Source organism: Numida meleagris, chromosome 2 (assembly GCF_002078875.1).
Source record: "Numida meleagris isolate 19003 breed g44 Domestic line chromosome 2, NumMel1.0, whole genome shotgun sequence".
NCBI classification, from domain to species: Eukaryota; Metazoa; Chordata; class Aves; order Galliformes; family Numididae; genus Numida; species Numida meleagris.
In genome coordinates, this window is record NC_034410.1 from 143612650 (window position 1) to 143625709 (window position 13060).

General features: G+C 38.9%; 1 protein-coding gene across 3 annotated transcripts in view; it reads right to left on the minus strand.

Moving 5' to 3' along the window:
* Nucleotides 1–13060, minus strand: part of TRAPPC9 (trafficking protein particle complex 9) — a 472762-nt gene that overhangs the window by 451223 nt on the left and 8479 nt on the right. For 2 of the 3 annotated variants that reach the window (XM_021387133.1, XM_021387134.1), the window contains exons 4-7: nt 10835–10963; nt 8040–8066; nt 6671–6792; nt 4823–4948 (exon numbers count right to left, since the gene is read on the minus strand). In XM_021387133.1, the coding sequence (XP_021242808.1) occupies nt 4823–4948; nt 6671–6792; nt 8040–8066; nt 10835–10963 (404 nt within the window). The remainder of the gene's footprint in view (nt 1–4822; nt 4949–6670; nt 6793–8039; nt 8067–10834; nt 10964–13060) is intronic. The other variant, XM_021387135.1, reaches the window with a different exon arrangement.

Here is a 13060-nt window from a genome sequence, read left to right on the forward strand (position 1 = left end):
ATCAGTACTACAAAGTATAAGTTAGTCAGAATAGCTAATAATAGCTAAAGAGTTTCACATTTTATGGGTGATACTTAGCATGATATTCAGGTGCATGATAAGAATACAAAAATACACCACTTCCAAAAACTACTGATTTACCAAGTTAAACGTTTTCACCACTTCAAGAGTAAACCTAATAGCTAATCTTGAAAACTCAGCCCACAGAAGCAAAGAAACAAAACCCTCAATTTCTCTGAGTCTCTGATCTCATAAATCACAACCTATTCACACTATACACATGCAAGCTGTCAGCTAACGGGGCAGAATTCAGTGAAAGGTTAAGCCCCATTAGGTTTCAAGTAGAAACAAACTTGGTAAGCCACTACTATCATGCACTACTGTAGCTTGTCAATATATTTGCACAAGGCCCACGTAATCACTCCTTCCCCTGTTATGACTATGTCTTGCTTAGACATCAGGCAGCCAGAAGAAAGTTCTCTGCAGTAAGTCTCAAAGCTACCAACTCCTCCACCTCCACATCCCGGTAAGAAGCAAAGTGAGTTCTGAAAGTGGATCAATGGTGACACCTAGTGCACGATACCGAACATGCACAAACAAAAACAACACCAAATATTACTAAGAGTTACTCTGCAAAATACGTTTGCAGCTTTACAGGCATTTACGATGACAAAGTTCAGAGAAAATTAACACTAATGGACACAAACCAGAACTTCTGCAACTCATTCTTCAAAATGGAAAGCATCAATCTGTGAATTCTGTGTTTATTGTCATAGAATCATACAGGTTGGAAAAGGTCACTAAGTTCATCTAGTCCAGCCATCAATGTGTCAGCACCATGCTCACTAAACCATGCTCATCACTGCCACATCTACGTGCTTCTTGAAAACCTCCACGGACAGTGACTCCACCACTTCCCTGGGCAGCCTGTTCCAATAATTGCAGGTACTTTAAGGCTCTAGAAGTCAAAAGATTATGGGTACACTAATAACTTCTACAGAAATCACTTCTGAACCACATAAATGCTGACATAATTACAAAATCATGAAAAAAAACTGTTTTCAAAAGTCACTACTAATTTTGGGCATAAGGGATGTGTCACAAAGGCAGCTCAAGGAAGCGCAGAGTTTTCAGAGGGCACCATGACCTTCCCTGATAGCTCAAATCCGAGCAGTTCAGAAGATTCAGAGACACAGACAGACTAGCAAATCCTTTTGGCGAGGTTCAGACAAGGCTGGAAGCTGAAGTTGATACTTCTCTACAACACGAGACTGCACAATGCAAAACCACAGCACAACCATAGAACAGACCGATCCTATAAAAGAAGCAGTAAAAAGGCAATTGTACCGAGCTGAAAATGCAGCTGGAAAGAAAATAAGGCACAAAAATAAAATACAGATGAATTTAAAAATAGTTTATCAAAATCTTGAACAGCTAGCATCCAGAAAGAACAGTAGGTGTTACATTATTTCACCCACTCAAGCAGAGAAGCTGCTCCAACTTTCCTTCCCCATTTATGTCATTTTTAAAAACCCGGTGAAATAAAAAAATGACAGCAGAATTGAAAAGGGCATTGTGATCAAGTGTTAGAGTCAGAAAAGCTTAAATAAATTATCAAAACTATTTCTCAAACATAAAATACTGTCAGTGTTCACACACCTCTGGAAACTCAATTTTAAAGACAGGAAAAAATCACAGAATCACGGACTAGCTTAGGTTGGAAGTGAGCTTGAGAACCACCCAGCTGGGCACAGACATCTTCCACTAGACCAGGCTTCCAAAATCCCTATCCAATTCTTGTCTTTACACTCCCTGATAAAAGGCCATGGTAGCTTTACAGATGGATGTGAGCACGTACTAATTAGAAACAGCTGGAAAGCAACAGAGTCTCAAGTTTTAATTTTACCCTATTTGAGTAAGTTTTCAACATTTACATAACTTGTTGCTCAAAGCTACTCAAATTTATTTTTTGCAGTTGCAGGAAGCCATGCTTCGTCCTCACAACAAAGACACCAAAATGGTGTTTTCCCTCAGCACCTATAGATCAGTGTCACCACTCAAGGGCTTAAAAGAAAGAAAAAAACAATCCCACACAGATACACCAAATCATTATTTTGGGGAGGGCTGTAGCAGGCATTCAGCACACTATTAAGTGCAGCACTCACAAACATCTTCCCCAGCCTTGTAAATTTGTGAAAGCTTGATGCACGCATGCAAAACAGCCAACACCGGAGGCAGAGCATCTTTTCTAGTTGATAAATTGTCGTTTGTTACAACAAACCAAGTCAGCAACCTCAACTGTAAAGGCTGTAGTTCACTACCCAAGCAACTGAGCAAGCTTTTCATCAGGCCTGTTTTAAAGTAAGCTTTCAAGAGAGAAGTCTGTTACATGATTTTTGATTATTCATAACTACATTAAAGTAAACTTTTATAATCTCACTTCCTTTGTAATTGGCAGTTAAAATTTATTCTTCATAACCGGATGCAAAGATAAGTCTTATTACCCTGGAGCCCTCTTAAAATCAGAGGACTCATTACATAATTTTACAAGACTGAGTAGGAGATCAAATACATGTGGAAAGAAATCAGTTTCCCTCTCCATCAGAGAGGCAAACTTTATCCTATGAGGTGTTTTTCCACTGTCTGATATTGGTTGTGCTGATGCTCTATCTGCCTGCAAGAGGAAAACACAGTTCAGTGTTTGTTTTTCTGTTTTACATACACAAAGATTTATCTGTGGGGCCAATAGCTGATGCCATACATCAAAGTAACTTTAGGGAAAAAAATAAAGAAGAGAGAAACAGAGCAGCCAGCTGGTGAGAGATCCAGTGGGGTTTCCAGAATGCCCAAGCCTGCTTGCTGTCTCCTATGCAGCAGGTGGCAGAAACAAGGATGCTTTCTCATCATGTTTTTTTCCTCTACTTTCTTTTCCCTAGTACCTACTCAAACTCACAGTTGTTTCTATTTGTGACACTGGAGCTGTCTTGGGCAAGCTTTGATCAGGACAGGTGCTGCATTCTGACTGGCTGCCAGACTTTGTGCTTCTGTACAACTTACCAGCTATCTGAATGCCTTACATACTTTGCCATTCACTAAACTCTACTTTTTTTTTTTTCTCTGAAATTTACAACATCATGGGATGAGGTAGGAGAACAAGGGATTCTCAAAATGAAGATAATTGTTTCCACCATAGACACAATGTTACAGCAATACCTGACCTTGCAGGCCAAGAGAATGACAATGCAAGAGCAACCAGGGAAAAATACTGGCACAGTGGCTTCACAAAAATACTGGCAGCGTATATTAAAGACTACAGAGCTGCCAGTGAAAGAGACTACATAATTAAGAAGAAAGTCCTTAGCACTGAAAAAATTACATCAGTTTAGGCACTCTGCAACAAAACTCATGATTTATACTAGAGTTTATTAACTAATGAAATGCTCCTCTTCAGGGGTCAGAAAAAATGAGAGCACTTTTAGGTTTAATGATCAAAACAGATTATCACCTAGTGAGTATCTGAAAGATGCAATCAGAATTCCACCAAAAGTATTATCATCTTCAAATTACATCGATTATTCTGCTTCACTCATTAATTTGCCATTGTGATCTGGGCTTTAGCTCAGTGCTGCGGAGTTTAACTGCTGGTCTCACCAAGCCAGAATGAGCAGAAAAGGAAAAATGGTAAGACATCTAACAGCTTATTTCAAATTGTTTCAAGCACAGCCTTTTTTGGTAACCAGGGACACTGGCATGAGACACTGATACCATTATGTTTTGCAGAGGTACAGACATCTGCTTAGCTGTACATGAATGAGATCACCAGAACTCATCTTCAGCTCCAACTAGAGAGGCTTTGGATAATCCCTGCAGGAACTGTGCATAGAGCCAAACTTGTAGCTGCACCATGTCGTGGTTTTATGATTTTTGTTATCGGTATTCCACATCATAACGTCATGTAAAGCACTGGGAGTTAAGGAGTTAATGCTCCAGTTCCATGGACTGCTGATTTTCCAGGTACCTGGTTCTCAGAAGAGAAGAACTACATACCCCAGAGGACTTTGCGTTCAGAGGGAAAGATTAAGCTGCTCACAAGTCACGAGACTCTTTGCTGCTGCTCATCTCAGCAGTGAAACGTCTAGCTGTTTCACCTTCACCTTTAGAGTAAGGCCTTCCATTTTGGACACTTCCTCTCATTTTATTTGATTTATGAGCCTCAATTCCAATTATATTGTATTATATTGTGCTATTTTGCATTCTGATATCAACATAGTAGATTAACTTTTCTCCTCAGATCGTTGCCTCTGTTTTGTTTTCAGGCCCATCTTCCTCTCTAGTTTGGCATTCCCAAACTTGGCAGTGCATAACAAAAATGCAGTTGAATAACGATACCAATTATACTCTAACCTGACTCCGTAACAGACCGTTCCTGATTTCCTGTTTCATTGAACAAGATACAATCGAGATTAAAAAAAAAAAAAAATCCATCGCAGGAGATCTGTTCTAAGCAGCTGTTTTTCCCTAGCACAACAACTCAACAGAATAACAACGGGGCATTTTGTCTTCACGAGAGAGAATCATCAGTACAGTCTCCAATCTCAGACTAAGTCCTCGTACTTTTTAATGAGTTCTGAACACCTTTTTGAAAGCAGATTCATAGGTGTGAAACTCATAGGAAGTCAAGCTCTAGTGAGAAGCAAGGGAATGAGAAGCAAGTGGTAGATGTTTTTTGCGTCTGTGATACAGAAAAGAAACTGGAGTCTCCTAAAAGCGAGTGAGTTTCACATTTGAGGAACAGAAAATTAACTGAACTTGCTGCACTTACCTGGCGCAGATTGATATAAACTGCATTCTGAAGGAACTCAGAGGCTTCCATGCTTCTTTTCTGTATTGCAAGGACTCTCACTGCCTTCACACAAGCTTCCAGTTCAATAACACCTGCGTTCTTGTACTTGAAGAGAGAAGAATAAAATTCAAGTACGGCACCTGCTAGATTTGATAACACTTCTCCTCCACACATCAAATCAGCTGTCACGCCTTCCAAAACCCAGCCATTCCCTAATGCTAGTGACTACACCATTAAACTGTCAACATACGGCCAAGTGAAAAATCAAGGAGTCATCTAAAATGTTACTACGCAAAGCAACCATTCCCAGCCTCTTCACTCACGTTTATTATTTTGAGACACTGCAGAGTTTCACATCTTAAGAGTTCAGATGAGCAGAAAAGTTGGGAATATGAGTATCATTTTGGATAACCTCATGTATACGGGGAATTAAGCGGCAGGTATGCAACAAAGTGGTAATTTCTACCTGCACAATATAATACCTCTACAAGCTGAAAGCTGCTCAGTTTTAAGTTCTTCTTCACCACCTAAAATCGTTCGATCAAGGTAAATGGAAATTTATTTTGCCTTCTCTGCTTAACACAAAATATATTACATGGCACAGGAAACCGTAGCAACGGAACTATAGTTTTACTGCACCAATTTTATCTTTAGTTAAAACAGTATCACTGATCACAAACCATTCTGAGTTTTCTTACTTGTTTATCATGTATAGAACTTAGTGGGGGAAATAAAGCTCAGAATGAAATGCAAGAGTAACCTCCAAAGCATAGTTATATATTCCTTTCTTGTGCCTTTGAGATAGCAGCAAAAACAAAGTACTGCAGACTGAATCCATTTTGGAAGATGCTGTGAAGGCTTCTTACTCTCAGTGATAACATGAAAAACGTGTAGAAAGTACTGCTTCCTCAACACTCCAGCTAGAGTTATTCTACCTGTAGGTCTTAAATCCTTATGCAGCTTTAGGCAAAAGCTAAATATACTTGTCTTGAACAGCCACAGGACAAAATTATTTGTTATTTGCAAATGAAGCTGTAGAGAGACAAAGTCATTACTTGTTAAGGGCATAACGGATATTTTTATAATCAAAATATTTATGCTCTAACCGAATCTAAGTCCAAAGTTATCCCTCTAAAGAAATCATATCCTCTCCTCCATATTATTAAAGCAAACATTAAGCTACCTTACATCTCATCTATCTAACTACTCTCAACATTTGCATGAAAATCTAAAAAAACTTTCCTGTAGAGATGAAAACATTTAATTTTTGTAAATCCTCATTTCTGTTTGTCCTTCACATTTCCTCCATGACCCCCACTTCTCTACCAGCACTAAAAGCTAGACATCCTGAACCCTCTTGCAAAACCATATCCATCCTCAGAAACTCCTGGATTCCCCAGAGATCACTCCAGCATGCACAGCAAATAAGCATTCAGTTCACGCAATGCATGAAAGCATCAATCAGTCTGCTGATGGATGTAACAAAGGCTGCAAATACAACTAGTAGTTAACAAACCTTCCAAACATGTAGTACTTGTTCTTCAGAGAGCTTTCAAAATGTAAGATAATTAATCCAAAAGCTCCAGGTCTAAGTAGGCATTGTAAATAGTTTCCTCAGCACACCGCTGTTTCGGGTATCATCTTTGACCAAAGGCCAGAGATTTCCCAGCTGCACTCGGTGCAGCAGCCTAAATTATTCCCATTTGTTCCATTATCATGGATTAAAAATTATAATGCACGTGCTCTAGAAGATCCTCTGAAACTGTAACCACAGCATTTTGTTATTTACAAGAATTTCAGTGAAGTTTCAAATCTGAGTAGAAGTACCTTTCCATAGTAAGAAATGGCTTCTTTATATTTATCGATGATGTCTTCAGGACTAAGGCAATTCTTGGCACGTCCTATCTCAGCACTGGTATCTGCATTTATCCCATTTGAAGTCAGTGCACCTAGGAGAGAACAGGATAAGAAATGAGCAGGAGTTTGTGTAAGTTTTAAATATCTAAGAAAAAAAAAACTAGACTATGCTGCAGGTTTGACCAAAGCATACACAAAGAACATCTGCCCTACCTAGAAAATACTGGCTCTGTTTTACTGTTTTCATACATTGTGTTAAAGTGCAAATAAAAAAAAAAAATCATAAATCAGTAAACAGGACATAACAAAAACAAAATGAGAAAAGAAGATTTCAATCTTTTAAAGTTATTAAAGTTATTTGAGTCCTTAGACTATAAATAAAATACTGGATTGCTAAAATTAGATTACGACCACATTTGTATATGCAATTTTAATCACTGAGCTTTTCTTTGCTTTAATTAAAACTGTATTTCTAAAGCACACAAAAAAAAAATGTGCAAGTTTTTTTCTAACACAATTATTAGAAGGCGATCTTCCCCAATCATTTAGAACAAATCCTTCCCTATGTCCAATCTCAGAAAACCAAGTGTTACAGCGTAACTAAAGGGCACCAAATCTGAGCCTTCCACGTTAAAGAGAGAATTTCCTGAGGCTCAAGCAAAATAGTAAGAAATTGCTTTTCTTATATATGAAAGAAGGAAGGAGACAAACAGAGTCTTTATATTTACAGGGGATAAGAATCTGAAATAGAGGCCAAGGAAATCCGGGGTATTACAAAGTACATGAAAATTTTATTTCTATAACTCAATTTTATTGCGGAGTTAATAAAATAACACTGGAAACACACATCAAAGGTTTGGAAATGCTCTGTATCTCTTTACATGGGACTAAATCTCCAGGATTACACGCCTGAATTTATACGGGAATTTATTTCTCCAGGTGGCTAACTGCAAAGAAATGTTCCTGTTCCAGAGCTGGGCCTAGCTCTCAATAGACAGATAACAGTACCATGAAAGATACTTCCCACTCATTCTGTACGTTCAGAAATATGTTACTAAATATGTTACTTTATATGCTCAAACGCTTGAGTACTTTCTCCTCTGCCTGTCAACATTAGAAGAATTACACCGCAGGCATCTGTAGATGAACGCTTCAGGGCATTTTACAGAAGCTAACAGCAAAATCTTTGTTCATGATGATTCAAGATTCACAGCTAAAACCTGAAGCGTCAGGAATCTGTACTAGTTTTGGCAAGTGGTAGTAACTATCTACGCAAATGCAAAACAAATGCAAGTCATAAAAAGAAAATACTTTGGAAACATGCATGAAAATAATGTACCTGGATCAATGAGAACTTCTTGTGCCCCTAAAAGGAGGAACAAAAATGATTCTTTTTCAGCCTTAAATATAGCCAACAAAATAAGCTCTTACAGTGTTTTATAACCATAATCAGCCTTGAATGAAATTATAAAACCTATTAGAATCATCATTGCTATTTTGAAGGACTACCAATTATATATCAAGTAGTCACCACGTGTCAAATCTCTTTCTGTTAAAAAAACCAAATGTAGAAGTCCCATCAACTTGCAATGAACTCCAAAACAGGTCAAGAAAAACTGCATCATTTTCATTATACACTTTAAAACCAAATTCTTTTTCTCCTTTCTTTCTTTAGTTGGCAAGTTTTTGTCACAGTCCACTTCTATTCCCATTTCAGGTCCTACAGTGTTTAAATCTCCCCGTGTGAGCTCGTTCAATCCACACAATACTCCAGAAGAACATTTCTGAAGAGCTGTACCCAACACACCCCTTCTGATTGTCGTTAATTTCTCACCATCGCATTTTCTAATTAATTTAAAACCAACAAGCCAGACTATGCTCACAGTTGACAAAACTTGCACAAAAGCTGGATTAACAGATGTCTTGCTGACCTAAGCTTTGATTAAACACGGCAATAAAGTTAAGATCGAGGGCTAAGCAGTCTAACACAATGCTTTATGAGAAAGGCAGGACCTCCCTTCAATTAATTTACTTAGTCTCTAGACTAACAAAGTAGAGATTTAGAGCCAGATCAACAAGGATACTCCAAAACTCCACTCATGTTTCCTAATTCTGCTTGGAGAAGCATGGAGGTCAGGCAATAAGAGCTTGGTACTGCCAACAAAATAAAGCAAATCATCCAGTAAGCAAAAGATGATGTAATTTCATGTCATCTTACGTGATGTGTAAAGTCACACTTCTCTAAAATGTCAGAACACCCTTTTCATGGCCAGCATGGTACTGCAGTCCACAGGTTCAAGCAATGACCAAGGAAGAAAACCTGTCTTTGGAAAAGCCAAGACTCCATGGTTCTCTCCCTCCCTCGGGCAAGTACTTCAAACTCTGTTATTCAATCATTCTCTTCTGAATTAATTATTCCTATCAAAAGAGCTTCAAAAAAAGCTGAACAGTGAATCAACCCCACCCAGACAATATTCTGATGGCTACAACATTTCCCAGGTATATAAAAGTATTTCAATTCTGTGCAGTAGGGGAAAAAAAAAAAATCACTAACACCTCCCTCCTGAGGTTTTAGTCTATATTATAGAAGGAGAGACAATATTAATACTTCTCTCTCCAGAGATGCTTTTGACATGTTTTAAAGCACATAAACACAACGATTTGTTTGAGCAGGCAGGCCAAAAGTTGGCATTTTTAAAGGAAAAATGCCAAATTGCCAAAGTCACTTCTCTTGACTGAGTCTGGGCACAAGATAGTACCAGGCAACCCTGTTCTGGCAAGGCTGAAGTACAGGCACAGGAAGAGGTGCAATTCCAGGCACATCAGTAAGCAATAAAGAGAACTAACACAGCTATATTCCTTCAAAGTAGGCAAAAGTTGAATGCTTATTCCACAAATGCCATTTTTTGATTTGCCTAAAATTTGGAAATCCCTTTTGCATCTGGCCTGATCCCTCTAACAAAGTAGATTATAAACAAGGGTGTAGTTAACAGAGATTTTAAATGAAAGGTACTACAGAGCAAAAAAGAAGAAAAAAAGTATAGAAATGAACAGATTGCAACACATACTGTTAAATATTTGTTGAAAAATTGAGAAAAAATAATAACTGTGTGAAGTTTTATCCTAACAGGCAATATAAAATGCACTCATCAGTCACGGGACCAAATGGATAGATTTTAACCCCTAGATACTATCTCTAAAGTTGGTATTCTCTCCCTAAACACAGTAATTTTTTATTATCTACATCATTGTCCGGTGTCAGTATGCACAATATGTACTAGAGATAATACAAAGCAAATGTTTACTAGATTGTGACTTATAGATGAGTAAAGATGAGTGGAGCTGTTTTTTAAAAGAAAGAATTCGTTCTGATTGCACAGCACACACAGGTACTTAGAGCAGCACTTAAACCCAGCCTGTTTATTTCAGTACTGTGGAAGAATGTAAATATATACAAACATATAAAAAATATACAAACAGCTCTGCTGGGTGAGACCAAAGCTCTGTCTCACCATCCTATCTCTCACCAAGCATGTAAAAACAAAGCACTTTATTGTCATATTTCACCTTGCCTTCAGTAACTTATAGCTCAGATGTTTTGAATGCACAGATTTCACAACAATTAATACATTTTTTTCTTTCATTATCCTAGCCACCCTCTACTGGAAGCCACAGAAGCTTTCAGGAGCCTCAATACCATGTAGCAAGTGTTAGGTTATGCAATTAAAAGCTCATCTGCACAATCACAATAGAGCACTGAGAAACGACGAGAGTTGAGCTGCAGTAACAGAGTCAACACAGCTCGTCCAGGAGTGTTACCTCTCTTGCTGGGTTTCACAGGCTGCTCTCCAAATCACCTTAAAAGACTGAGGGATGTTACTGTCTACCATGAAATGGATTATAGGGTGCAGGGGAAGAGCATCTTGGCATTGAGAAAGACTTCTCAGGGGATACTGAAGAGATTAAGCAACAGCAGGAAAAAGAAGGGATGAAGACAGTTTAAGGAGGAACAATTATGGAAAGACAGATATATAAGGGGAGCGTGTATCTGTGTGTGTGGAGGTCAGAGTATCAACAACTGGAACGGGGCTCTGAGTTGCAGTGCTTGGAATAAAAGTCAAATTCCTCGCTTACCTGGTCTGTGCCTGTTGCCTGCCTCAGCAGAAAGAGAACCTCCTTGTGCCCTACGAGATCCAACTTTACCTCCAGTCCCACCAGGGTAATGATAGATGACTGATGCTGAACATAACCCCTCAAGAGCAGCTAGATATAAGAGAAAAAGGAAAAAACAGCAGATTAGTAAAGGTACTTGCAAGAAGCAAAGTATCATGCAGAAGAGACTATTTACATGAGTGTGAGGCATGCCTCTGTTGGAGACGTAGGCTGTGGAAGTCTCCAAGACTCCTCAAGTGCCCATGCCTACTAGCAGAATCTGTAGGAATAAGTGCAGAGGAAGACAGGCATCCAAAGTACTTAACCCAACTGGACACCAATCCACAAAACAAGTTAGGATGAACCTGAGGATGCAGGGAGCTGACCAATGTCATTGTGAGGCCACTTTCTAACACCCAGAATGGAGGGAGCTTTACAACGACTGGACAAAGGGAAATATCACATCCATCACCAGAAAGAAGGCACCAGGAGTCTACAAGCAGGTCAACCTCTGCTGTCCTGCGAGGCTATAACAAATCCTTCTGGAAGCCATTTCCAAGCACCTGAAGAACAAGAAGGTGACTTGGAACAGCAAACATTTATTTATCAAGGATAAGTAAGACCTCAGCAACCTCTCTGCTTCCTGTGATGATCAGCTCAGTGGGCACAGGAAAAGAAGTAGATGTTGTATACCTTCACATTAGCAATGTCTTCAGACAAAGAAATCTTTATAGCCAAAACGATAAGATTGATTTGGATAGATGGGCTATAAAGCAGGTTGAAAATGTTCAGTTTGAAGGACCGACCAGCAGTGCAAAGTCCAAATAGTTGCCAGTTACTAATGGGGTCCTCCTTCAGCAATCAGTACTGGGGACAACACTCTTTAATAATTTTTTAACCATATTTGATGATTTCATAAAGTGCACCCAAAGAAAATTTACAGCTGACAACAAACTTGGTGTCAATAACCTGAAAGGTAGGGCTGCAATTCAAAGAGGGCTTGACAGGCTGGGGATACAGGCTGACGGGGCCTTCATGCAGTCCAGCAACAGCTGACGCATCTAAGGTGAGATAACGCCATGTAGCAGACTGGGAACTGACTGGCTAGGAAGCAGCTGTGATGAAAATGACCTGAGGGTCCTGGTGAGCACAATAACTTCACACTTAGCTTTTGCAAGAAAGGTAGCCAACTGCACACTGTGCTGTAATAGCCATACTGCATCCAGCAGGTCAAGGGCAGTGATCACCTCCCTCTATTCTATGTCTGAGAGACTTCATCTGGAGCGCTGTGTCTAGTCTTGGATTCCCCAGAATCAGTTAAACTCTGACGTCCTGAAAAAAGTACAGCAAAGAGCCACTGAAACAGCCAGGGGGCTGGAGCCCATGATATACAAGGAGCAGAAAGAACTGGGTTTGTTCAGCCTTAAGCTCAAGAGGCAAAACGTGGATCTTAGCGCTGTCTTTAAAATCCCTCTGGGAGGTTACAGAAGAAAAGGAATCACATGCTTCTCACGGACACGTAGTGATGAGGGTCAACACAAGTTGCAACATGGGAAATTCTGATTTAAGATAAGATTTTGTTTTTTTATTACACTGATTTTTGCATGATTGTTATCATTTTACTATGGTGAAGTTTTAGAGTAGGTTGCTTAGATACTGTAGAACTTGCATCCTCAAAAATATTTAAAACTCAGCTGGACAGAACCCCGGGCAACCTGATGTTACTGGACATGCTTTGAGCAGGTCAGTCAAGAAGACCTCCAGAGGTCCCTTACAATCTAAAATTTGTAATATTCTATGAGTATAACTTTACAATGCAACAGACAGGCCTTACAATACTTTCATGCCCTGCACAAGTAGAAAAATTCTCCTCTTAAAGTTTCTGTAACATGGAATTTACAAAGCACTTAGGAAGCCGAAGGGACTCCCAAGTAGAACAATAAAGGTAAAAACAGAAGGAAGATATCTAAGTTAAACACTTGTGGCTTTGGTAGATGTAAAGGCAAAAAAAATCTTCCAAGAACAGTTTACCACATATACCTGCAGGAAAGATTTTGAAATCATCTGTATACTTCATTGAAAAAAAAAAAAAAGAAACATTTTCAAAAAACTATTAAAAAGTCACACCTTAAAAAAAACTCTATGTGCTTTAGTACAACAGCACATTTTGTATTGCGGGTTTTTTTGAACACATCTCTCTTTTTTTTT